The sequence below is a fragment of the Aulonocara sp. 'chitande type north' Nkhata Bay genome, linkage group LG13 (assembly GCF_057382095.1).
Source record: "Aulonocara sp. 'chitande type north' Nkhata Bay isolate Kocher_YH1m ecotype deep benthic linkage group LG13, A_spYH_male_GT1.1, whole genome shotgun sequence".
In the NCBI taxonomy this organism is placed as follows: Eukaryota; Metazoa; Chordata; class Actinopteri; order Cichliformes; family Cichlidae; genus Aulonocara; species Aulonocara sp. 'chitande type north' Nkhata Bay.
The window spans coordinates 25,307,175-25,331,393 of record NC_141356.1 but is presented as its reverse complement, the minus strand read 5'-3'; the positions used below and the strand labels follow the sequence as shown (position 1 = coordinate 25,331,393).

The 24,219-nt window shown below is 42.1% G+C and overlaps 2 protein-coding genes across 4 annotated transcripts in view; one reads left to right on the top strand and one right to left on the bottom strand.

Annotated features, from left to right (window-relative positions):
- spock2 (SPARC (osteonectin), cwcv and kazal like domains proteoglycan 2) overlaps window positions 1-14,017 on the top strand; it is a 39,849-nt gene extending 25,832 nt beyond the window's left edge. The window contains exons 3-10 of the mRNA XM_086259383.1: window positions 8,179-8,293; window positions 8,667-8,772; window positions 9,771-9,879; window positions 10,012-10,146; window positions 10,865-11,083; window positions 11,529-11,591; window positions 12,286-12,417; window positions 12,997-14,017. Of these exons, the coding sequence (XP_086115509.1) occupies window positions 8,179-8,293; window positions 8,667-8,772; window positions 9,771-9,879; window positions 10,012-10,146; window positions 10,865-11,083; window positions 11,529-11,591; window positions 12,286-12,417; window positions 12,997-13,136 (1,019 nt within the window). The 3' untranslated portion in view covers window positions 13,137-14,017. The remainder of the gene's footprint in view (window positions 1-8,178; window positions 8,294-8,666; window positions 8,773-9,770; window positions 9,880-10,011; window positions 10,147-10,864; window positions 11,084-11,528; window positions 11,592-12,285; window positions 12,418-12,996) is intronic.
- Window positions 14,018-19,210: 5,193 nt separating this feature from the next.
- tysnd1 (trypsin like peroxisomal matrix peptidase 1) lies at window positions 19,211-24,092 on the bottom strand. 3 transcript variants are annotated; one of them, XM_086259380.1, is made up of 5 exons: window positions 23,931-24,092; window positions 22,249-23,321; window positions 20,122-20,252; window positions 19,814-19,999; window positions 19,211-19,638 (listed from the first exon to the last, which is right to left on the bottom strand). In XM_086259380.1, the coding sequence occupies exons 1-5, from the start codon at window positions 24,006-24,008 to the stop codon at window positions 19,436-19,438; spliced, it is 1,671 nt and encodes a 556-aa protein (XP_086115506.1). In that variant the 5' UTR covers window positions 24,009-24,092; the 3' UTR covers window positions 19,211-19,435. The 3 variants fall into 3 exon arrangements, with proteins under 3 accessions (XP_086115506.1, XP_086115507.1, XP_086115508.1); XM_086259381.1 differs by lacking the exon at window positions 23,931-24,092 and adding an exon at window positions 23,417-23,545; XM_086259382.1 differs by lacking the exon at window positions 23,931-24,092 and adding an exon at window positions 23,400-23,539.
- Window positions 24,093-24,219: the final 127 nt, after the last annotated feature.

Sequence of the window (24,219 nt, the reverse complement as noted above, 5' to 3'; positions counted from 1 at the left end):
TTCTCAGCCGGGCTGCCCAGACTGCTACACTGCTTTGCAGAGGAAGACAGAGCTTTAGAAATGTCAACAGACAAGAGAGCCAAAGCCGTCAGACTGAGGTGGAAATTTGCATTCAGGAATCGTAGTAGCTGACTCCACTTTAGTCGATGCTGTCCCGAATGAGGGTGGCCAAGCGAGCTCACCGCAGCTTATTAAAGGACAGATAGATAAGACACAAGCCAATTAAGGAATTGTCTTCATTTATTTGACATTACATGCAAAGCACAACTAAGTACGCTGTGAATATCTCTGATGGGAAAGTTTTCATTTGCATTGTCTTTGTTTGACTTGCGGTGTGTTTTTTTGTCCTGGTACTTTAGGAGATAATTGTGTGAAATTTAGTGATGGAAAAGGACCCCAAATTCAGACTCATGAGCAGGTGTCAAGTGAAAAGAACATTTTATTTAAGGCAAACCAAAATCCATCAGTAAACACAGGAACATGGGGACACTCTACAGGAACACTACAGACTGGGATGAATAGTAGCATGAACATGAAACAGGGTGAGACAACAAAGATCTATGGGGAGATAAGGGCTATATAAACACACAAGATAATTAATGAGATGTGGAATAGCAGGGAACACAATAGAAATTTATCTGAGAAACAAGAGAAAGTACTACAAAATGCAGCGTACACAAGGCAGGAGATCCCATAAATTCTGTTCCTCTGGACGTAGCATTTTCAGTTTTCCATCAGTGAAGGATTGGTAGGAGACTTCCAAAATACAATAGGAAGAACTGATGGAGACTATACATGGGGAACACAAGAGAGGCAGGGAAAACTGGAAGAACTCAACAGTAAGTGGAACAAAAACACAAAGCTAAAAGCACAATAACAAACTAAGAAACAAGCTGACTATAACCAGGAATCAACAGAACTCTGAAGTCCAAAACACAAAAGGCTGGGTGAAAGACTCAGAACCGAAACAAATAGTTAATCCCAATCTTAATATCATCAGATGGCTCAGTTGATACCTTTTCTCCACTTTGCTGTTGGCCCTACAAGCCACTTTGCAACCTGACGCAACCGCTGCATCTGCTCTGCCCGCTCTGTCATGTGCTGTGGGTCTTGCAGCTGCTCTAGCAAAACTAATCTATACATTTGTTTGACTAATGTTGGCCTCAGTGAAGTGTATATATTTGTGAGTAGGATCTGCAGTACATGTGTTGCAAAATGAATGAGTATTTGTCATTAATTTCCTTATGTTTTGCTGTTTCCATTGTCTAAAGCTGCACTGCAGTGATCTCTCTTTGTTGCTGTAAAAACAGGTCCAGGAAATCTACAGTTGATTTGTGCAACCCCACAAATGACTAAATTGGCATACTTAAAGACATTAAATTGTGGTAGGCAAACTGTTGTAATGTAAGGTTGCAAGAGTAATCAAGCACACACACCCTAACAATTAAGTGCATGTGTATAGCACTGATGTTTTTATGTATACCTTTAAGTGTACACTGGATTTACATATGCTGATCTAAGATAGAGAGGCCAATAAATGGTAAATGGACATTTTCTGGATATATTAAAGGCAAAGAGCATGGTGAATTTTGCTGAACCCACACTTTACAAGGACTGTTTCTCTAGAGCAGAGATTCAAATATAAGGCACGGGGGCTTAAATCGGCCCAGCAAAGTCTCCACTGGATGGCTTTGAAAAATAAAGGCCGAGATATACCCGCTATAATGGCCGATTAGGAAGCCAATGCAGTATTGTCCTGAAGGATCGGTGCCGCCATTCAGATAACATCGCTGCTAAAGTACGGCTATAGGAGGAGAAGAAGTCACAACTTGTCACGGCGAGTGAGGTGAGCCGTGTGGAGATGATCAGAGATGGGCAGTAACGCGTTACTTGATTACTTTTTTCAAGTAACGAGTAAAGTAAGGGATTACTATTGCAAAAACGGTAATTAGATTACTGTTACTTTCCCGTAGGAACGCTGCGTTACTAAAACCGTGATTTTTTTTTTTTGCGTGAACGTCTCATGACAGTGACGTAAGCGAGTGCGACGTTCGTGACAACAGCTGTGTGCAGATCAACAATGGATAATATATCAGTGCGGGAGAGAGTATGAGCGTGCAGCGTTTAAAGCGTGGAAGTACTGACCTTACTTTGAGTTTGATTCCATAAAAAGTGACAAAAACATTAGTGTCTGTTGTGCGTGGGAAGAAAACTTCTTTTTATAGCGAAAAAAAGACCCTAAACAAGCACCGAGTGCGCTACCACGTAATGGGAAATTCACAGAGAAACTCGCGGATTCTTCCACTGACCGCTGCGGCACACCTGCACCAGGGCAAACCTCCGCCTACTGCACTCCTGCTTTACAGGTGAAAATAGAGCAACAGGACCGCTAGTCTTTGATTTTATTTATTTTCTGCTGTGTTTTACTTGCATCTATTTGAAAGACTGAGTGTAAACACAAAAAATATTTTATTTAATATGCTGGAATGTGCAGAAAATAGGTTTAACTAATGTTTAACTAATTTCTTCAAGTCAGAGAATGGTGCATATAATTAAATTTTTGCTTGATGCATAAAGTTAAAAGATTAAAACTGAAAAAACAAGTTTAAAAAAAAAGAGACTTTTCCATTTGATTACATTTTGTATGATGGATTATGCAGAAAAAGTAGAATTGGGCTGAAAGATCTATCGCTTTATCACCTATTCAGGTTGTAAATCGTGTTTTTAAAAAGTAACTAAGTAATTAATTACTTTCGAAAATAAGTGATCAGTAAAGTAACGGGATTACTTTTTTGGGGAAGTAATCAGTAATTAGTTACTGATTACTTTTTTCAAGTAACTTGAACAACACTGGAGATGATAAAGGAGGATCCTATCGCAGGCAGTCGTGAAGGTGAGAAGGTGGTTTATTGAACACAGAGCAAATAGCCTTCTTGTCATGTTTCGGCCGTGTGGCAGGCAGGATGAGGACCCAAATTGCAAACTCACAGACACGGGGGATAAACTCAAAATGCAGCTTTATTGCTGACAAGTGATAAACAATAACGATGATATAAAAGCAATGCAAGACTACACTAAACTGGGAAAAGCTAAAGTAACATATACCGGAAGACACGGGGAGAACCACACACGGCATGAGGGAGAACGCGACGCCGAACAGAGGGAGACTCAGACAGAAATACACAGAGGGTAAACGAGGAAAGTGGGCACACACGGGGAACACAGGTGACACTGATAATCATAACGAGACAGGGCGGGGTGAACTGAACATGACATGTACAGGCACAGAGGTTCAGACAGGAGGAGAGAGAGCACGGGGAAAACACAGACATAACGGGCTGGGGAAACATGAAACAACCACAAAGGGAGACGAGGGCTCATAAATACATAGAGGGCACACAGGGGGGAGAGAGAGCACGGGGAGAACTTAGACATGATGGGCAGGGGAAACATGGAATAAAACATAAGGAGAGACGAGGGCTCACAGATACACAGAGGGGCACACAGGGGGTAAGAGCCATGAAGGGAAAACACTTAGGGAACAACACAACAGGGCAACTCAGAAAACATGGCCTAAATAAGGAACGAAATACAAAAATACAAGGAACTAAGAATACTGGGCCCACATGGCCCAGGACCATGACACTTCTGTCCCGTTTCTCTATCTAAACTGGGAACAACTAAACTACTGAACACAAACCAGGACCTGAACATGAGGGAGGATGGACAGAGGTAAATGACGGTGAAAGCAGGAAGAACACACAGATGAAGCACGGTGAATACACAGACGGACCAGCGACTACAATGGCTGTATCCCAATTCAGGGTCTGCAGCCTTAAAGTACGCAGCCTCAACGATCCTCAAGGGCCGCGTACTTAAAGACCGCTAAGGCCAGAAGTGCGAGGCTTGTGAAATGGGACGGTCTAGCCTCCATTGCGCTGCCCAGGTTGCCTAGCAACCATGATTCTAACAGCTGGAAACGTGTCATACAGCTTTGTTTGACAGAAATGAAGGAGAAAATCTTTTGTTCATTTGTTTGTTTCTACATGAGCTTTGATCATTCTCTGTAAGATTAAGCTCAGCTATTGAACGGCGTATATTTTAAAGTAAAGGCTGTAAAACCAAGTTAGTACAAACGTCACTAATGTCACATAACGTTGCCGACATGTGGCCAACAGTAATGTTTTAATGTTCTTCGTTATTAAACATTTGCACATAAATAAGTGACATAATATTCAGTACTTACTTAAAGTTTACTCTTCGGGCACCCCTCATCTGCCGTTTTTTTCGGCAAAATTATCCACACCCACCGCCGCGCTATGCATTCTGGGATATATTGGGCCACGAAGTCTACACCGCCACGTCCTTAAAATTCAGGGAAATTAAGGACGCATTTGAGGCCGCATTTCGAGCAGCCTTCGAATTGGGACAGCCTTTGTCGCGTCGCGGTGACGTAATCGGCCTTGAAAGGCGGCCTTTAAGGCTGCAGACCCTGAATTGGGATACAGCCAATGACAGGAGACACGACTGAAATACACTCAGAGAAACACAGGGAGATTACACACAGGTGGGGGACACAGCTGGAAGTAATTAACGAGACGAGGAAGGTAAAGGTAAAACTTCCTTGTCTCGTCTCGTTTGTCAAAATCGGCGCACGACACAAGCAATGCATCAAGCATCAAAAAAGCATAAGAAGGGCACATATTTAGGGTTTTTCAATTATAATACGTTTTGTAGCTTTTCCTGCTAATAAAACCTCATCCATGGCCGTTCATGCAGCACCAAAGTAAACAAGTCTTTCCGGCCCACTTATGATCAAAGTGAGCTGTATGTGGCCCACCATATATATGACATCGCTGCTCTAGAAGGTATTAATAAATGTAAGGGATAATGTGTTTAAAACAAGATAAAGACAATGGATAGACCGTTTTGTTTTTGTTGGGAAAATCTTGCCCTTTGCAAAATATCTCCACTGCTATTACCTTGTTTTTACTTTACAACAACCAGCGCTTCTGGCGCTCCCCCTACCAGGGACTCTGCCCAGCTCTTTGCACACAGTGCACACATCATGTACTGTATGCACACTACTCCAACTCTAAACCTCAGAAAACAGAAAAACACCCAATTAAGTTCCCTGGGGAATTTCCCTTTGTCCTTCTCACCATCACCTCTTCCTGAGCATCCTTTTTAGGCCCGCCTGGGGTTCCTTCTATCCAGTAATTTCAAACTATATAAGGCTGCAAAGGAAACAGCCTGTTATTCCAACTCTGGAGGGGGGTCAACCTTGTCTCGTACTTGTAACAAATTATGTTTTTGCTCCTGAGTCTCTTCTGTTTAACATTTTCTAAGGACATTCAGTAAATCTCCACTGTAATCTGAATTGTAGTCCTTTCACTGCTCTTTCTTCCTTATACAGTTTGTGAGTATGTAATGGTTTTTACACATTACACCCTGGATTTGCATATATCATTCCCAGGTAGACAGGACAATAAATTGTAAATGGACACTTCCTGGTGTTATGTCAAAGGCAGACCGCATGAAAATGGGTGAATGTGCTGAGTCCACTCTCTATGAGGACTATTGATAGATGTTGTGAGATCCAACCTGTTTAAAACAAGGTAGAGGCAAAAGAGAGACCCTTTTGTCCTGTTTGCCTTGCACGTGAAACAAATTATGTTTTTGCTCCCGAGGCTCTTCTATTTAACATTTTCTGAGGAAATGTAATAATTTAATTTAATAAATTGTGTTAAATCTCTGTCATTTCACTGCTACTTCTTCCATATAGGTCTGGTGAATGTGTAAAGGGTTTTAGATGGTATAAAGCTGCCACTAATCATCATTTTTAAATGGAACAGAAATATGATCATCTATTAAATGTATAATTAAAGCCAGTAGCTTATCTTAGCACAAAAGCTGGAATTAACACAGTAGATCTTAACTGTTTATTTTATAAAAAATAAAAATATATGTAATGTAATGTTGCCAAGTTGCCTGCAGTTATAGCATCATATTTAGCAGCAGTAATTTACTCATCTTGATCCAGGCAGGACTATTTTTGCACAAAGTGCAGGCACACCTGAGAACACTCCTACCTAGAAAACAACATAGCACCAATGACATTAGAGACTGGGTGTGTAAATACTAGATAAAAGAGCTGATGATGAGGATGTGGCCTGAGCACTGCTTCCGTTATCCCCAATCTGCAGGGATAACAAATTTCCCACGTGTGGGAAACAAATTTCCCACGTGTGGGACTAATAAAGGTTATCTTATCTTATCTTATCTTATCTTATCTTAAACCTCATGCAAATCTCGATTGGATTAGACTGAAGCACGGGGAGCCTAATTAGGAGAGGTTTACTGCTACAGGCATTAGTTTAAAACCATAGGAGAGGCTTTTTAAAAGTAAAAAGAATTAAAGTAGGTGCACTGGGGAATAGATGGAAAAATAGTGGAATGCGAGGTGGAAAATAATAAGCAAAACAGGTAGGCCAAGAGTGAGGGCGCACAGCAAGGATGTCTGATGTGAGGAGAAGACAAAGGAATGTGAAAAGATGGAAGAAAGGTGGCTTGATAAACATGATTGCACAACAGGGGGTTTGAGACACGGAGAGGGAGAGAGTTCTTAGAAACACCAGATTGAGCTGCAAATCACAGTCAACCCAGAAATGATTCCCAGACCACGGAGAGCCTGTTGCTATGGAAACGTCATCATCGCAGGCACTGCTTTAATCCGTGGAAGCCTGTTAAGTTAACATGAGGCTCAGGCAGCCACCTTATGCTTCTGTACTCACAACACAACGCCGTGCCAGCATTGTAGCCACTCGCTACAGACGAGATTTATTTACAAATGTTTTTGCTATTAGAAAAATCAGGATCATCTTATTTGTATTTATGGTTTTCCTTCTCTCTTTCCTTTGCTTTCTTTGGTTCAATGGATTGCAAAACATATAGCCTTTTGCGTGCGTGGCCCTTTACCTACTACACTTAATCGCCTTCTCCTTCATGTCAGAGAGAGGGTCCCCAAAGGGTGGAATTGGCTGATGCACCGTGATTCTGCTGATGCGCTGGTGTGAATTGGACAGGGCGGGTGGTGAAATATCAAACCTGCGAGGAAAAGAAAGGCGGGTGGCAGCAAAAGAGGACAGAGTCGAGTAAGAAAAGCTGGGAGACGTCTGTGATATTGTGTACTGAGATAGTGTACACAATCAATGCCAACTGGGATAAGGAGCAACCAGAGAATAAGGCTGCACTGCTGACAGTTTAAATGGATGAGGAGTCTGCATCTGGGCATTAATGCCTCCAAGCCTTCTCCCCAGCAGCAGAGCAGTCAGTCAATCAGTTATACAACCAGCTCAGCCGTAGCAGGATTGGGGGGGGGGGGTTGTATTGTTTTGGATTTGCTACTCAAATCAGATCTCTGTCAGTTCGCTTCAATAATCCTGTGATGTAGGCAGAATTAATGTATTCTGCAACCAGAAAGGACAAGAGAGGAGATCCTAAGCCTGCCTGCTAACTGCCATAAAACAGGATACAGTAAGGATTCAAGGCGAACCTCAGTCCTACATATGAAGTCTGTGATAGCAGTGTGAAAATAAACTCTATTCCTGTGTAGCTGTGCTCATGGATAGTGCAGGTGAATATAGGCTGAAGTAGTTAAAGAGAATAGAGGGTGACATCCAGGTCAGGCTCCAGGAGGCCTGCTAGGAAGAGACAGATATGACATATGAGCATGTGTGAGGTGCTGCTAGCAGAGAGTTTGATGGATGTGGCAACCTGAGTTAGACATCCTGGCTTTAGCCCAGATTGCAGGAATTATTTAAGTGTAGTAGAGAATGTAAATATGTAAGTAGATGAAGTCTGCAAGTTATTCAACGCTTTTTAAAAATATATATATATATATCAGCTGAGGAGCTAAATTGGATCAAAAGCCAACTAAAGAAGCTCTTGTAATTTTATGTTCAAGAATAAGATTTTTCCTCCCAATAAATAAAAGTGCCTCAGAGTGCATATTTAAAATAGTGCAACACCAGCACAGCTCGAGTCATTTAGACTGACTCTTGGGTTATGCTGAGCAAGTAGGGAGCAGAAAAAAGACAGAAAAGGGGGAACGGAGGGAGGAAAAGTGAAGCAGTGTGAAAGCTAAAGTACATGTCTCATTTTCTTTTTTCTCCCCAGATGTAGACACCACCAAGGACCCTTGTCAAAAGGTTAAGTGCAGCCGACACAAGGTGTGTATCGCCCAGGGCTACCAGAGAGCTGTGTGCGTCAACCGCAAGAAACTTGAACACAGGTGAGTGTGTGTAGCCCATGGGCAAGAATTGACTAATTCCCAAAACAGAAAAATAGTCAAAAAAAAATCTTCTTTACGCACACTAACATGAGTTCAACTCAACCAAGCACGCACTCCATAGTCTGCTGCAAACTGGAGTGTTTATCCCTGTCGGCCACACTCGTAGTATTAAAGCTTGTTTGTGCACCAGTGTAAGTACGACTGCCTGCTGTTTAATGATAAGCTAATGCATTTGGACAACACAGAGGAGGCCTGTTAGCTTCGCGCTTGTGTTTTGGTGCTGCTGTGTGTGTACTCTGAATTAACGCAGCAGTTGCTGTCTAAGCTGGACTTATCCAGGCTGACATGGTTGTGTTGTCCCCTTGTCCTGCAGGCTGAAGCAGCCCGCTCTCAGGTCTCCTGATGGAAACTGTCACCCCTGTCCCATCTCCTCCACTGGGCCTGTGTGTGGATCTGATGGACACAACTATGCCTCAAAGGTACACCTCCACCCCCCACTTTAATTAACCTGTTAATGTCTAAACAATTAAATAATTGCCAGAAATTTAACATTTTTTGAAAATGGACTGTTTACTAAACTGCCTGACAAATTAAAAACATTAAATAATAATTAAAAATAGTTTTCATTTGCATCATATTTGCTGTGTCTGGCTTTTATTCGGTTTTTTTGGGAGGGGAAAAATCACACCGATGATGTGGAATACTCCAAAACTGACAAAACCTAACCATATTGTACGTATCGAATATGATTAATGAGTGGTTAAATGGTTACAAAGTGAGATTTATGGTTGAATTTTATACATATAGCAAAGCAACAGTACAAAGTTGACTGCACTGAGCACCACTTAAATTTTTCCATGTGGTTTTACGTATATTAGTAGTGCTGTGACTGTGATGTGCACTTGAGCTCCCCTAATGTGGCTCGTTCCCCTCGGTGAACATTATTACATGCTGATTCAACACATAAATTCTGCTACTATATGCTACGTTGCTAAATAGCCTTGACAACTCTTGCAAATTTAGGTCATACGGATATACACATACTTTTACACACATCTTGAAATCCGTGGTACATGCTGTACGTGCTCTGCGTCGTTTGGTAAGAACCGACACACACCTTTGCACATTCAGAGCTAAGCAGTGTGAGGAGAATCTCAAGGGACACAAAGCTGAGACAAAGAGCCGTGATGTATGGCCTCAGAGGAACCAATTGGTGGCTTGCGGTGACAGAATCCCATGTGTTTATTGATTAATGCTTTGTCTTTTGAATCACTATTTCTGACCTTGTGTGCAAGTAAAGGTTGGGAAGCGCATTCAAGAGCAGGACTCTGATTTTGAATTAAGGCTTACAGTCGGTCACCTCATGAATATTTGATCTGCGTTGCGGCAATAACTCATTTCACTTCACCTTTGTGTCCCCTTGTCGATGTCATCGGTGTGTGTGCGTGTGTGTTTAATGACTGTATGTGTGTTGCAGTGCAAGCTGGAGCAGCAGGCGTGTCTTACGGGGAAGGATCTTACCCTGAAGTGTTCTGGTCTGTGTCCTTGTCCAACTACTGCTCCTACAACCAAGGAGAGTAAACATGGTGAGAGCAACATACATGACATACAACTCGTGTTTTGTTTTGTTTTATTCTCACACATCTACTCAAGCATAACAGCCATCATAACTGCATAAATAGGTGCAACAAATATTTTTCTCTCCTGTACTTACACAGAGGGCTGCACCGGGCAGGATCTGGCTGATCTCGGGGAGCGTCTGAGGGACTGGTTCCAGCTACTGCAGAGTAATGCCAACCAGAACAACAACAGCAAGCCCGGGGCCAAAGCCACTGCAGTCAGCACCACATCAGGTTAGCGCTACTACTTAATAAACTCATTGCATGAAGAGGGCATTTCAATGCTTTAGATGCAGGGTAGCGTACTATAAAATATCTAAGAAAGCCATTAAATCTATTTTTCATGTCTCATTTAAGACAAAGTTTGTTTCTGCTGCTGACAGTCGACACTGTAGCTCTTGGCTGTTTAACACTGTACATCTCTGGATCTCTAGATTCACAAAAAATAATTGATGCCTCATAAAGAAATAAACTGGATGCCTTCCACGAGCTATTTTCTGGTTCAAGGATTTGTAATCAGTAATCGTATCAGCCAATCACTATAATTAAAATAGTAAAAAGAAGTACAGCAGGAAAATCAAATTGTCCTGTTGGTGCCACTTGCAACCATTTGCCTGAAACTATCTTGGATGGATAGTGTAACATAACGCTGCATCACATACGGGAGGATGTTTATGCCTCAGGGTACAGTCAGGAAGTTCCAAGCATCAACCGGCGTTGTAAAGCCGGGAGAACAATACGTTATAATGCCATTTTCATATGCAAAACTTTTTCTTTTTTTTAACGTTGAAACTGGCAGCACTGGAAGGCATTAGGAGGATGATAAATGCAGTTTTTTTTTCCATTGGAAACAGGAGATGTTTCTGAGCATGCTGGCGTGATTTTTTCCGTTTGTGCAGCTGTCCCCCTGAAAAAAGTCTATGTTTGTTTGTCTGCCTCTGTGTGTTGGCAGTGCTGGACAGGAGCCTGGTGGCCAGCTGTAAGGACTCCATAGGCTGGATGTTCTCCAAGCTGGACACCAATAGCGACCTGTACCTGGATCAGGCCGAGCTGGCTGCCATCAACCTAGACAAGTATGAGGTCTGCATTCGGCCCTTCTTCAACTCCTGCGATTCCTACAGGGACGGCAAGGTCTCCACTGCTGAATGGTGCCTCTGCTTCTGGAGAGAGAGTGAGTGTTCGGGGGATTATGTGAGGTTTGCAGGCTTGTGGGTTCGCACTCACTTGTCTGTATGCTGACATTTTCCCTTCTGGCACATGCAATCAAACTTCAAGGCGCTCGGCTGCCCTCGAGGTGTGGCTGCGTCTGTGTTGTGCGCTGGCCCATCAGTGTTTGTCTTCCTCCTCATCCTTCAGTCCCCCTATGGGCCAAAACGGTCACCGCAAGGCACTAAAAACATTTCTGCTGCTTGTTGACAGCCTGATTCTCCCACCGCTCTCGGAGATTGAGCGTGTCAGCCAAGCAGCTGAGCAGAAACTAGGTCCCAGGATTGTGCAGTTATTTATTTGGGAAGAAAGGGTCCTAAAATACATGGATTATAGTTGCAGCTCTCTAAGATTTTTGTTATTTTCTCTCTTCTGTGACTAATTGTGCCTTTATTTCCACTTCTTTTAAGAACCCCCCTGCCTTGCTGAACTCGAGAGGATCCAAGTATTAGACGGCGGGAAGAGGAAGTTTGGTAGGTGCAGGGGGTTAGTCCCTGATCCCTTCTGTGGATTATAACATGATACGGGCATCTTTGTGTTTGTCTTACGCGTGCATGTTAAGAAGTAAAGAGGAGCAGTGTGGGATTATGTGTGAGTGTGCATGTGTGCACTGCAGATTTTGATTTTGTCTTGCTGACTGGGCTCTGAGTCAAGACTCTCCAAGGACACAGAGCGGTGAGCAGGGGGCAGTCTGCCAGCCTGACGCGCTGACGTTCCCCCGAAAAACTGGATAGACAGTTCAGCCGTCCCTAATTATTATTTTTCATTACATTTACAAATGTATCAAAAAACAATTAAGCAACACAACAGATCCGCCCATCTCTGAAGTTTACAACCAGGCTAATTTTTGCCTCACTGACAAACACAGCTACACTTAGGTGTGATCACAGGCTGCTTTTTATACGTCCTCCCTTATAACATCATGATAGCCAGCCACCCCCACATCACCTCAGTAGGCTGCAGCATGCTGACTTCCTCTGGGTATTCCTCCATGAACATATTGTTTTCATGGAATATAGAATTAGCCTCCACATATGCTGCATGCATTATATTGTCACTTGGGCTCATGTGTGATGAGCCACACTGAGAAATTGTGCGAGATTGAAGGCGAGGCCGCTTTACCTTACTCTGCTCTTATTTATTTATGTGTGTGCGTGTAAATGGCAGGTCGATTCATTCCTAGCTGTGACGAAGACGGCTTCTACAGGAAGCAGCAGTGTGACAGGGGGGAGTGTTGGTGTGTCAACCAAAACGGAGGAGAAGTGGCCGGATCGAGGATTCGTGGCAAGCCAGATTGCGGTGAGTGTCGAAAGGTTTTGCATACCGATAAAAAACAGATTTTTTGAACTTGAAAGCTGAATGCAGTGAGAGTTCAGTGCAGATCGGCGCAATTCTGCACGTGTCCCCGCTGCATGCATTCTGCACAAGGCTTTCTTTATGTTAAAGGGCCGAGGCCCACTGCAGCATAACTCACAGTAGGGACCAAGTGCCACATTCATGTGTCCGGAGTCATTTGCATTCTAAAGCGCCGCTTGTCGCTGTGAGAAAAGTCTTTCAAGATAAATGAGGACTGGCTGGACTGAACCTGTGCCTGATAAGAATAGGTCCCTTGGCAAGGTTTAGAAATAGCTATTAAAATCCAGACAAAGTCAAACACCCCCCCCCCCCCCCCCCCTATTTTTTTTTTGCCATTGCAGTCAGTGTTTTTAAATTGATTTTAGCATTTCTCACTGGCACAGAAAGGACTCCATCAAAACTGAGAGGAAGGCATGCTGAACAGAATATATTGCAATGTGCAAGATGGCCACAGCGGATAATTCGATTTCTCTGCATCCCCCCCCTCCCATGCCCGTGTGATTTCTCTCCGTCTTCCCGCAGATTACGAAATGGCATATTCAGGTGATTTTGGAAGTGGGGTTGGATGGGAAGACGAGGAGGAGAAAGAAGCCGAGGAGACTGCAGAGGAGGCTGAAGAAGAGGAGGTGGGAGAGGTGGATGACGGGGGATATATCTGGTAAACGGGCCAACCAATCTCTAAAGGAGCATCTCTGTGGTCCCAAACTTACACACACACACACTTATACACACAAATCCTGCAAAGAGATGGACGGGATCAAGCGCTCACACTCAGAACAACACTGGATTATAAAAAAAGCAAAGGGGGGGAAAGTGGCACAGGTTGGGAGGGTGAAGATACAGATGCTATGGAAGTAATTCTTGTTACAGGGTGATAAAGAGCAAGGGAGGGGTGGGGGGATCACAGTTAAGAAATTATGGGTCTGGTGTCATGAATTTTGTCCTTCATACTTGTGAATCTTTGTTCTCTTCTGTTGTCTGTCCTTTAAACTATCTTTGAGCAGTTTTTAGCTGATGCATAATGGAGACTTTAAGAAGCTGCAGGTGCTTTGCATTAAAAAGAATAAAATAAACAAAGCGAGATCGGGTGCACTTCAGTCGTCCAAATTGGCATCTTTCATCGATTATGTTTGCTGATTAACAACATTTAGATAATCAGATTTGCTTTAAGGCAGAAATCTGGCAAAAAGAAAAAGAAAAGAAAAGAGAGAAAGCCACATTAGAATATTGAAAAGCACCTTTTGACTTTGCCATTTTCATCTCTTATGCTTCAGCTCTTATGTGACAGTAGTGCTCTGTCTCATTCATGACTTAAGAAAAGGTTTCTCATGCGTCACTCTTTAGCTTGTATATATTGTGTGTATCAGAAGGCAGAATGTCACCTATTAGTCCCGTAATCAATGCCTTGAAAGACTAGCAGAACATGCTGCTTAGTTGACAAGTGTACATCGTATCATAGTGTGGATTGGTTATTGTGTTTAATAAAAAAATGGAATAAAATAAACGTATCTATGTGGCTCCAGTGGCCACCGTACAACTGAGTGTGTTCTCTTTTCTTTTCATGTCTAAACTGGAGCCAAAGCATCTTGTTCCCCGGCTGCACAAGGGGAGCCTAGCTCTCTATTTGTTGAAAATAGAATAGAATAGAATACAATTCAACTTTATTGTCATTGCACATGCACAGGTACAGGGCAACGAAATGCAGTTTGCATCCATCCAGAAGTGCAAAATGACATAACATGCATTAGGATTGACCTGAACTCAATAGGAGTGTTAATGTGGGTTACCAGGAGATTGAACTTTGGAGCTTAGCACCACTGGAACCCTTGAAACCAGCCGCATAGCTTGTTTTATTTAGCGTTTTAATATCAACTCATTAACAGAGAATGGAGGGACTTTAAATTCACCGGTAAGAAAATATTGGGCTATCCTATAGACATACATATATACAAAATATCTATAGCACTGTGCAAAAGTCTTGAACCGCTCTTCATTACTTTAATTTCCAAGGAAGCTGGGAACAGGGAAATAGAGTGTATAAGGCATAAGAGGAGTTTGTACAATTTTAATGAGCTTGAAAGTGAATAATTACTATGACCACCTTTATTCTTCAACACAGCCTAAACTCTCTTGGGCAAACTTTTGTCTTGTCATTTCTTTTAAGTAGTCTTCAGGAATAGTTCACCAGGCTTCTTGAAGGATATTCAAAGCTCTTCTTTGGTTGTTGGCTGCTGTCAAGAAATGTGTGATTGAAAGAGAGGACAAGGTCTTAAGATCCAGCATTTTATGTTTACAGAGATACAAAATGCTATGACAGAGTTTATCTGTATTTGCTTTTGCTAATAGTAAATCATCTTTATTCTTAATGATATAATCAAAATATACATCTAATTAAGATGATGAATGTTTGTTCTAATGTCTGGATTTTGTGTGTGTAGACAGCTGTAACCTTGATAGATTAGTGTCTGTGTGTGTCTACAGGAATGTGAAAAGAAATGTCTCCAGCCCATCATTATACATGATTCTGAATAAGAGAAATGGTATGATAGTACAATTTTATGTATGTTTGTCACACTTAAATGTTTCAGATCAAATCAATTTAAATATTAGACAAAGACGAGGCAAGTAAATGCAGTTTCTAAATGGAAAATCGAACCTACAGGTTTAAAGTTTATATTTAAAAAGTGACAAATAATATAAAGAAGAGGAAATCGGGACAGGGAATCATATTTCATATGCGAGTTTGCTGATAGTTAATCGGGTATAAGTTTAATTGATGTAACAAGTGAGAAAATATAGTAATGATTCTAGTGGCAGGCTGCTCACTGAGAGCTTGTATGGAGATGCCCTTGGAGGCTCTGTGTGTGTGTGTGTGTGTGTGTGTGTGTGTGTGTGTGTGTGTGTGTGTGAGTGAGTGAGTGAGTGAGTGAGTGAGAGAGAGGAGGAGGGGAGGTGGGGAGTGAGTGCAACACTGAGGAGCCACTCATCTAAAAGAATGTCTGACTTTAACACGTCTGATTCAATAAAAGACATTATACTGAGTGTGTTAACAAGGTACCAGTCTTTGCTTATGCTTAAATGATTCATAGGTTAGCATTAAGTAGCTTGACAAAAAGCATTCTTCTGAAAATATTCAGGTACAAGGACTGGATTGAGGATTGACAATGATGGGGGCAGGAAACAAAAACAGCCAGTGTCCAGAGAAAGAACTTCAGAAAGCCTGGAGAACTATTGACTGAGACCACTAAATACAAATAAAAAAAACACTACAAATATATTTTTGAAATGACACGTCAGCTAAGAAAGCCGACTTTCTGATGCATAGCTTTGACATTTGTTCCTTTTTTCCTGGAACATTGAAAAGCAGTACTAAAATCTGTCATTTTCTGCTGTTTGTCTCTAAATCTGCTCTTTGAACAATACAATAAAATAACAAAAATAACATGCTGGTTTAGAAAGTTGATTGTATTCCTGTGCACCTTGTTAGTGTGAAAAAAAAAAGGCAAATAAGCACAACATAAGTATAGCTGATGGGCATGATTAATTAGGCAAACGGTTAGTCATAAAACAGAGTTTTGGACAAAGGGAAATTTTGATTGAGACACTAAAAGAACAAGTCAAATTTGATAAATGTAAGGGATCCTTTACAAAAAAAGTCCTACAGCACTCTTACAATAAGTGTTTGTGTTTGTAAAAGAACATCTCATTTTTGGCCAGGATATCAGCGAGTCAGTCTGGCAGACAGAAAGGTGCTTACGTGCATTACTGACGTCAAGAGGATGAAGCTTACTCAGCAAAGTCACCTTGCATGGGTTCATGATTTTGCCAGAATTCTCTGATAAACAAATTTACCTAAGACTGTGTTGGATGAACTGCTTTTATTTTTTGTTTTACTTTTTTTGTTGTTGTTGTTTCATAATACTGACCTACATGTGTGCACCAACACCCATATAACATCGAGTTGAAACTGTTAGATACTACATTACTCAAACAAAATTGCTGGAACACATTGAAAACACATCAGATTTTATCAACTTTTCTTCTAAAGATGCTGTCTGCTAGCCGAAATTGAACCTCCCCCACCCTCATTCAAATCTGGCGTTTGGAACTATTTTGGTTTTCATGTGAAGTATGACCCTGAAGGTAAGCCTGTCATGGACAAAAGTAAAACAGTATGTCGGATGTACCACGCAGTGCTCAATTACATGGGTGGGAACTAGTGCGTTAGCGCAGTTTGCTCGTTAATGTGTTGACGCTGTCCAGCCCCACGCAAGGGGCAATCCGCGGTAGCTCGTTAACGGAGATTTGCCGCGTTGTGGCGTTAATGTCATTTTAACGAGATTAACGCTGACAGCACTAGTGGGAACACAACGAACATGACTGCACATTTACACCGACATCATCCTAGTGCAAAGACAAGTGGAAGCAGACAAAAACAACAAGCACCCATGCTACAAACTTTACCCGAGTCATTTAGACAGCCGTTAGCACAGGATTCTCCTTATGGGGACCTGATATGTTTAATATGCTGCTGAGAATATAGCCCAGAAGAAGCGTATAGTATAGCTTTTATTTTGGAAAGAGCCATTTCTCTGTAATAAACTCTCTTTTCCAAAGATGAGTGATTCCTCGAGCAGATAGATTTTTTTTTTTTATTATTATTTTGTTGTTTCAGCAACATTACATTTAAAAACTGTACTTTTGAGTTAAAATATATATTTATAATTTTAATAAATGACAAATTAAAAAGGCATGAACATTTTTTTGTATCAAAAAAATATCAAACCGGACTGTGAATTTTGTGCAGCGTTGCACCCCTACTATACAGGGCTGAAATCAAAGAAATCCTTAAAATCAAATGGAAAAAATGATTAAAATTGATTGGAGCAACTCAAAATGGTAATCAGTAGTTTCTATGGCCCCCACGTGCTTGTATGAATACCTGACATTGTTGGGGCATGCTCCTAATGAGAAGACAGTGTCCTGGGGAATCTCTTCCCAGATGTGGGCCAGGCCATCACTGAGGTCCTGGACAGTCTTGAGTCTCCACAACTTCTCCAGATCCTTTCACATAGTCGCATGTGCTCAGGGTGAACCTGCTTTTAACTAAGAAAAGCACAGGGTGCCAGTGGTGGACCTGCCAATTTTGGTATTCTATGTCAAATGTCAATCGGGCTTAATGGTGCTGGGAAGTGAGCGCAGGGATCCGCTAAATGATGTCAGGCCCTCAGGCCACCCTCAGTCTGTTTCTGATTGTTTGGTCAGAGACATTCACACCAGTGACCTGCCGGAACTCATTTTGTAGCTCTGGTAGTGTTCATCCTTCTTCTACAAAGAAGCAAACACCAGTCCTGCTAATGGGTTCAGGCCCTTCAACAGGGCCTTGACAGGCTCTCTGCCCGTCTCCTGGAATCTCCTCCATGCTCGAGAGACTGTGCTGGGAGACGCAGCAAACCTGGTATCCTGGAAGACTTGAACTACCTGTGTAATGTCTGTAGAATCCAGGTATCACCTCATGCTATTAGAGGCTCTGACCCTGGCTAAATGCAAAACTAGTGAGAAAGATTGTCTCAACGTTGCTTCTCTTCTGCACCTGTTGTTAATTTCATTACCACCCAAGCAGCTGAAACTGATTAACAACCCTCTGCTACTTAACTGACCAGATCAAGATCCCAGAAGTTTAACTGACTTGATGCTATACTCTTAATTAAAAGTGCTCCTTTGAGTTTTTCCACTAGTGTGTAAACTGCTCAGAATATTACTACATCTTCTAAAATAAAAATTCCTCTAGCAAAGTTGGTTACTGGTGCACAGACAGGCTAGCCATATTTGTGATTACAGATAGCAAATTAAAATCTATATATTTGCCTTATTTTAATGAGCAGTGCAGCATGGACGAACACTGCACCTATAATTAGATGCTATTTAAAAAAAAAACAGCATATGCGTCTCTGTGCGAAATGCTCCTTAAGGATTCAGTGTCCTTCTCAGCTCATTTCTACCCCTACTGCACCTCATTCTGCAGTGAAGTGTGGCTTGTAGCTATGAGAAACCAGCAGAAATGAGATACAGACACAAGTCTGCATATCAGCACTTCGAACAGCACAATGCCTTTAGAAAACTCTCTCCTCAGCCTCCTTGGGACACTGCTGAAAACTCCACTATGAACTATTCAGCCTGGGAACAGTGAAATAGAAACCTTTCAGCATGTTAGAGCGTATGCACATCCTCAGGAGTTCAGGCCCAGAAAGCTCGTCTTAGCATTGTAAAAACTGACAGCAACCAATTCTCTGAAATGTCATTTCTCAGTTTCACGTTTCTGTGATAATGGAAATAAGAACCAGTAGCTTCCCAGTGGGTGAACCCTCAAATGTGTTCACTGTGAGTGGGTACGTCTGCCAACAGATGTCTGAATACCTGAAACCGACAGCAGTCCTCTGGCTACCCAAAGGGACCAATCATTTTCAGCAGCCTGTCAGCCTATTATGCTGAATATTCCTCCCCGCCTGGTAAAAAAAACAAACTGTATGCACCAGACGCAGGTGTAAATCCTAACACATGCTCTGAGAAATGTGTCTTTGATGCTGTAACTGTAACATAAATAAGGATCAAAAGTTGGATGATTCACTTTTTTTATCCCAGCAGATTACGTAATCTTTTTTATTTTATTTTATAAATGGATAAATGTATTTTATAACCTTGGGAATCCAGCAGCACACCAAGAAAACACTAATCATTAGCTGAAAAAAAATTATTTAATGTAATTATTGTGCAATTAAACAGGTATAAATGTACTTAAAGTGCCTGTAAACATTAGTACCCTTATAAAGATTTTCTGGTTAACCACATGACTCTGAGATGACAATTAAGCAGTAATTATTCCTTCAGTTGCAAATGTCTCATCTAATTAATTCTGATTTGTCATCTGTACCACGTGTCAGTGTAGTGCAGGGGTCCTCGGTTACAGTTTGCTCTGAGCACCTTGTAGTCTCCACACCCTCCTGATTTCTTTTTCTGTACTGTCCAGCTCCCTGAATACATTAACATCCTTTGTCTGCTCAAAGTGCTGCAACAATCTCTGGAAAACAGTCACTGGGACGCTGAAGTTCAGATGTGGGTAAGTCACTTTAGTGGCCATGTCTCGCGTGTTGCTGGAAACGATCCCTGCAACACAACAAAGAAACATTTTTTTGTGAATTCAAAGCCACAGCAGTGCTGACTGAACCACTGATATAAGCACAGCTGACTTTTCCCTGCACAGAGACGTTTTCTGTGGTTATCATGTGCCCCCCTCTGTTCAAAAGGTGCACATGGCTTTCTTCCTGCAGGACCTCCTTACCCAGCAGCTCTCCTGAGCATCTCTGCACCACAGCACCCCCGCTGGTTCCCGCTTGTACTGCACATGTGGTCTGGAGCATGACAGGCTGGCAATTCCAGCTAATGGCTTTGGATAGGACGCCGCAGGTCAGGGACGGACCGCAGCTCCGACCCAGCCCACCGTATCCGACGACAACTACAGAGTCACCTGAAGTTAGAAAAGGCCATAACGGTTTTTAAGCGTAAAGAAGCAGGAACTCTCTTCTGGAACTGCTTATAATAAAATAACAATAATTCTACTGTTTCTGCTGCACAAGACTGAAATCAAACCTGGAATGAAACTCTGACACATCCGTGAGACCACAGCTTCTGGGACAGCATCTCTGAGCTGCACCAAAGCGAGGTCATAGGGTGAAGATGCTTTAGTGGAAAAAAGGACATCACCCACTGAATCATGGACTCTGAGAAAAGAAAATCGCCAAAAAAGTGAGGATTATTAGTCTTACACATTCTGTGATCACAAAACATACTTCCAAAATGTGGTGAAGTTGCTAAATAAACAGGAAAAGACCATAATCCCATATGGTGTAGATCCATACAGAAAGCTTTGTCTTTGATGCAGCAAGTCCATGTCAGCTTATAGGACTGTCCATACATTCAGAAGTTTATTACTGCCTATAAATTTAGGGCTGAACGATATATCGCATTTGCGATAATATCGCGACATGATCAAGTGCAATTTTCTAACCGCAAAGGCTGCGATTATACTCTGGACATGTCCAAATTCATGGGCTGCATCCTCCTGAGGCCGCATTTGTAGACCGATTACGTCACAGCGACGCGCCGAAGGCTGTCCAAATTACTACCATATCCCAGAATTCATAGCGCGGCCCAGCCAAACTCCAGTTTCCAACAATGGCGGCCGCTACTAAGTTTTAAAATTACTCATACTAATCTTTCTGGGTCACAAAATAAACTTTTAAAATATTTTCAGGCGAGAAAGTAGTTGTGTAAACATCAAATATCTGCTCGGTTTATCAAGATATCCCATATTTGCAAAAGTGCTTCGACGTTTTCAGAGGCGTCTGCTACCCACCAGCTCGACAGCTAGCCGGGAGCTCGAGGGTTACTGATGCGGCCGAGAACGGCACAACTCCCGGCACATCATTTTCAGATCACCGCGGAGTTTCGCTGCTCGGGTTAAACGTAATATATAAGTCACTTAGACAACCTAAAAATGTTATTGTTGGGCTTTTTTCAGTGTTTTGTTTGTTCGTGAGTAAATCGGTTTGGCTGAGATTAAAGTTATTAGATTAGATAAAATAAAACTTTATTAATCCCCCGGGTGGGTTCCTCCTTGGTTTTCACACAGCTGACTAAACGTCAAACAGAAAACTTATTAAACAGAAGTATGAGACAGTCGAGAATTTACGCCAGTGTCTGGTTATATTTTAGATAGCAAGAAGCAGACGGCCGAGTTTATTAAACTCCACCGAGACAGCGGTGACGCTAATCAGAAGGCTAGACCGTCCAATTTCACGCCTTTAAATTTTAAAGGCGTGTTTGTGTGTGTGTTTATACAATTGCTATTATGTTTGCACTTTATGTGTAATGTTACTGACTGCAGAGATCAGTAAGATGTGTGTATTTTTTATTTATTAGTTTTATTTATTTAATATTATTTTTTAATTGAATGACTGTCTAGTAGTTCACAGATGTCGAAAAACTGAGTGTGGTAAAGCCACTGATTTTGTTTATGTATATTTCTGCAATCTGCACATTGTACTGACTTTCATTTTAATGTTTACACCAGGGTTCCTTGTCAGCACTTTATGCTCAGATGTTTGTAAGCTAAAAATAAACTATTGTGTATGTTCAAATATACTGTTGTGATTGAAGAAGTTAAATAAAAATGTCAGTCATCAATTCATGCATCACCTCATGTCATCATAACAGAGGTCTGTCTTCCAGGAAAGAACAGTTTAAAATTAATGTAATATAGTATTGGCCATACTATATGATGTATTGCTTGTCTTTGTTTAATAATACAGAAGACAAAGACCTTAAAAAATAATCGCATATCGCATCGCAATCGCAATATTGGGGCAAAAAAATCACAATTAGATTATTTTCCATAATCGTTCAGCCCTATATAAATTGCACTCATTTTTTTCCAGGCTGGAATAATAGTACCGAATACATCTTTAATGGCGTTAAAAATCAAGAATTTGATGCACAAGTTTGAATATATTTTTGATTTTCTCTCATCCAAACCAGGTCAATCTGCAGGCAAGTTCCTAGTACTTGTTTATGCTTGTTTTTTTTTCTACCCAAAACTGTGTTAGGTTTGAAAAGAAGACTAAGATTAGCGGATTAACACATTTTAGTGTTTAATAAGGTTTGAATTAATTTCTGCTTCAATTAGGAGGGGGTTTAAGATAGTAAATGTGCCATCACCTGTCCCTATGGTGGAACTTCAAGCGGACTTTAGACTTCCTGTTGACAACATGCCTGCACGACACAACCAGTCGAGAGCCGACAACAACCCCTGAACCCCAGAACTGCCCGCTGTCCACAAAGCAAACAGTGGGGTATTTAACAGCTTTTGACTCGTGAGCAGCGGTGGACATCTGGATGTCCGACTCTCCTGGATGAAGCCAAACATTTCTGAGGGGATCCTGGACACTCAGGCAGCTGATGAGATTCCTGAAGACCAACTGGGCAGAGCAGACCAGAGTGAGGCCAATCCACTCATTGGCCTTCCAGCCAAATGGAGACACAATCAGCCCGATGAGATGCACGCTGCCTGCACCTTTCACCACAAACAACCCTCCACCTTCTGTGCCTGGCAGGCAGCGGGCGTCTGTGAGGATGACAGCGTTATCTTCTCCAGCAAGGTTACTGATGATGCCTCTGCTGAGGGTGCTGATGAAGAGATCCAAGCAGAGGGAGCCAAAAGGTGAGCCGCAGGCAACAACAGGGCAGCCCTTCTGGAGAGGCGCACTGCTCTGCCAGGGGATGGTGCCTGAATCCTGGCTGCTGTCTAGCACCACACCTACCCTGAGTACAGCAAACCAGCTGAGGAAGTGGAAATCTCTGAGCAGCTCCTCATCCTCATCACAATGGAAACGCCACTGGTCGGCCTCCTGGAAAACTGCCTGGAAAGCGTGTTTAAACTCCACGCAGTTCACCAGCATCAGCAGCTCGGCTGCAGCCTCCCTCTGCCCTGCTGCTGTTTTGCTTCTAGTGGGTGTGATTGTTGCTCTCCGTGCGCTCTGCTTGGTGTCAGTTGGAAAGGTGACGCAGATTTGAAGTTTGGCACTGAAGCTGTGAGGTGGCAAGAAGTCGTGGTCCCAGTAGAGGGGGTCTCCGTCGATGATAAAACGTGAAAACGGGAGTCCGGTGCATATGATGATTCCTGTGCGAGGGTGGACAACAACTCCGCTGCAGCTCACCGGTTTCTTTGCCGAAGACGCCTCTGACACCTTGACAACACAGCAGCGCCTCTCCACGTCCTTTAACTCCATGCTCTAGCAAAGCAAATCAACAAATGTTTTAACGGCGTTTAAAACACTCGAAAAAGCAGCTCATTAAAAATGTGTACATGCCAGGAGTGAGAAGGAACCTTCAGATAAGTCACTGTGACCTTAAGTTTAAACTATTTATGGAAAATATTTCCCACAGTGTCTTCTAACTTCTTCGCCCTGTTCGTAACTTCCTGGTTCTGCTTCGTTCCTGCACCTGATTGGTCTGAAAGCAAACACCTTCTAGCCAATGGTAAACAAGGAAACTAGAGGGCGTTCCTATATCCCGATTAGAAGTTTATTTACGTTTTACGATGTTTTATGTGTGGTTTTTATGTATAATATCTTTGCTGTTATCAGCATATAGGCTGAAGTCAACTGCATTTGATATGGAGTTTTATATAAAATAAATAAAAAACTTTTTTGCCCGTTTATGACTCTGTGTTCTACTGTGTAATCAATACAGTCCTTTTTGGGTCACTTAAAATATCCTTTCTATTCTATCACACTTGGAAAAGACATAAAGACATTTTTAATCGGACTGACCTGATTTGTTTTGTTTTTGTTTGTTTTGTGTGTGTGTGTGTGGGGGGGGGGGGGGGGGGGGGTCTTTACCTGGAAATCAAAGGTGAAAGGTGAGGCATTTTTCTCCTCAGGTACTTTTGCAGCCCAAAAGTTTTCATTTAGGATCATTGGTGATTCTAAGTTGACCGATGTGAATGTGATGGGTCGTCTGTCTGTGTTAGCCCTTAATGCTCTAGAACTGGATTTAATAAAAACAGACAGAATGAAGCTTGGTGAGAGCAGCCATCATCACGGGGCAGACGACCATCAGAGTATGAGTGTGAGAGACACTGAGACATGCTAAAATCTAGTTGCAGAAAGGCATTATACAATAAAATAA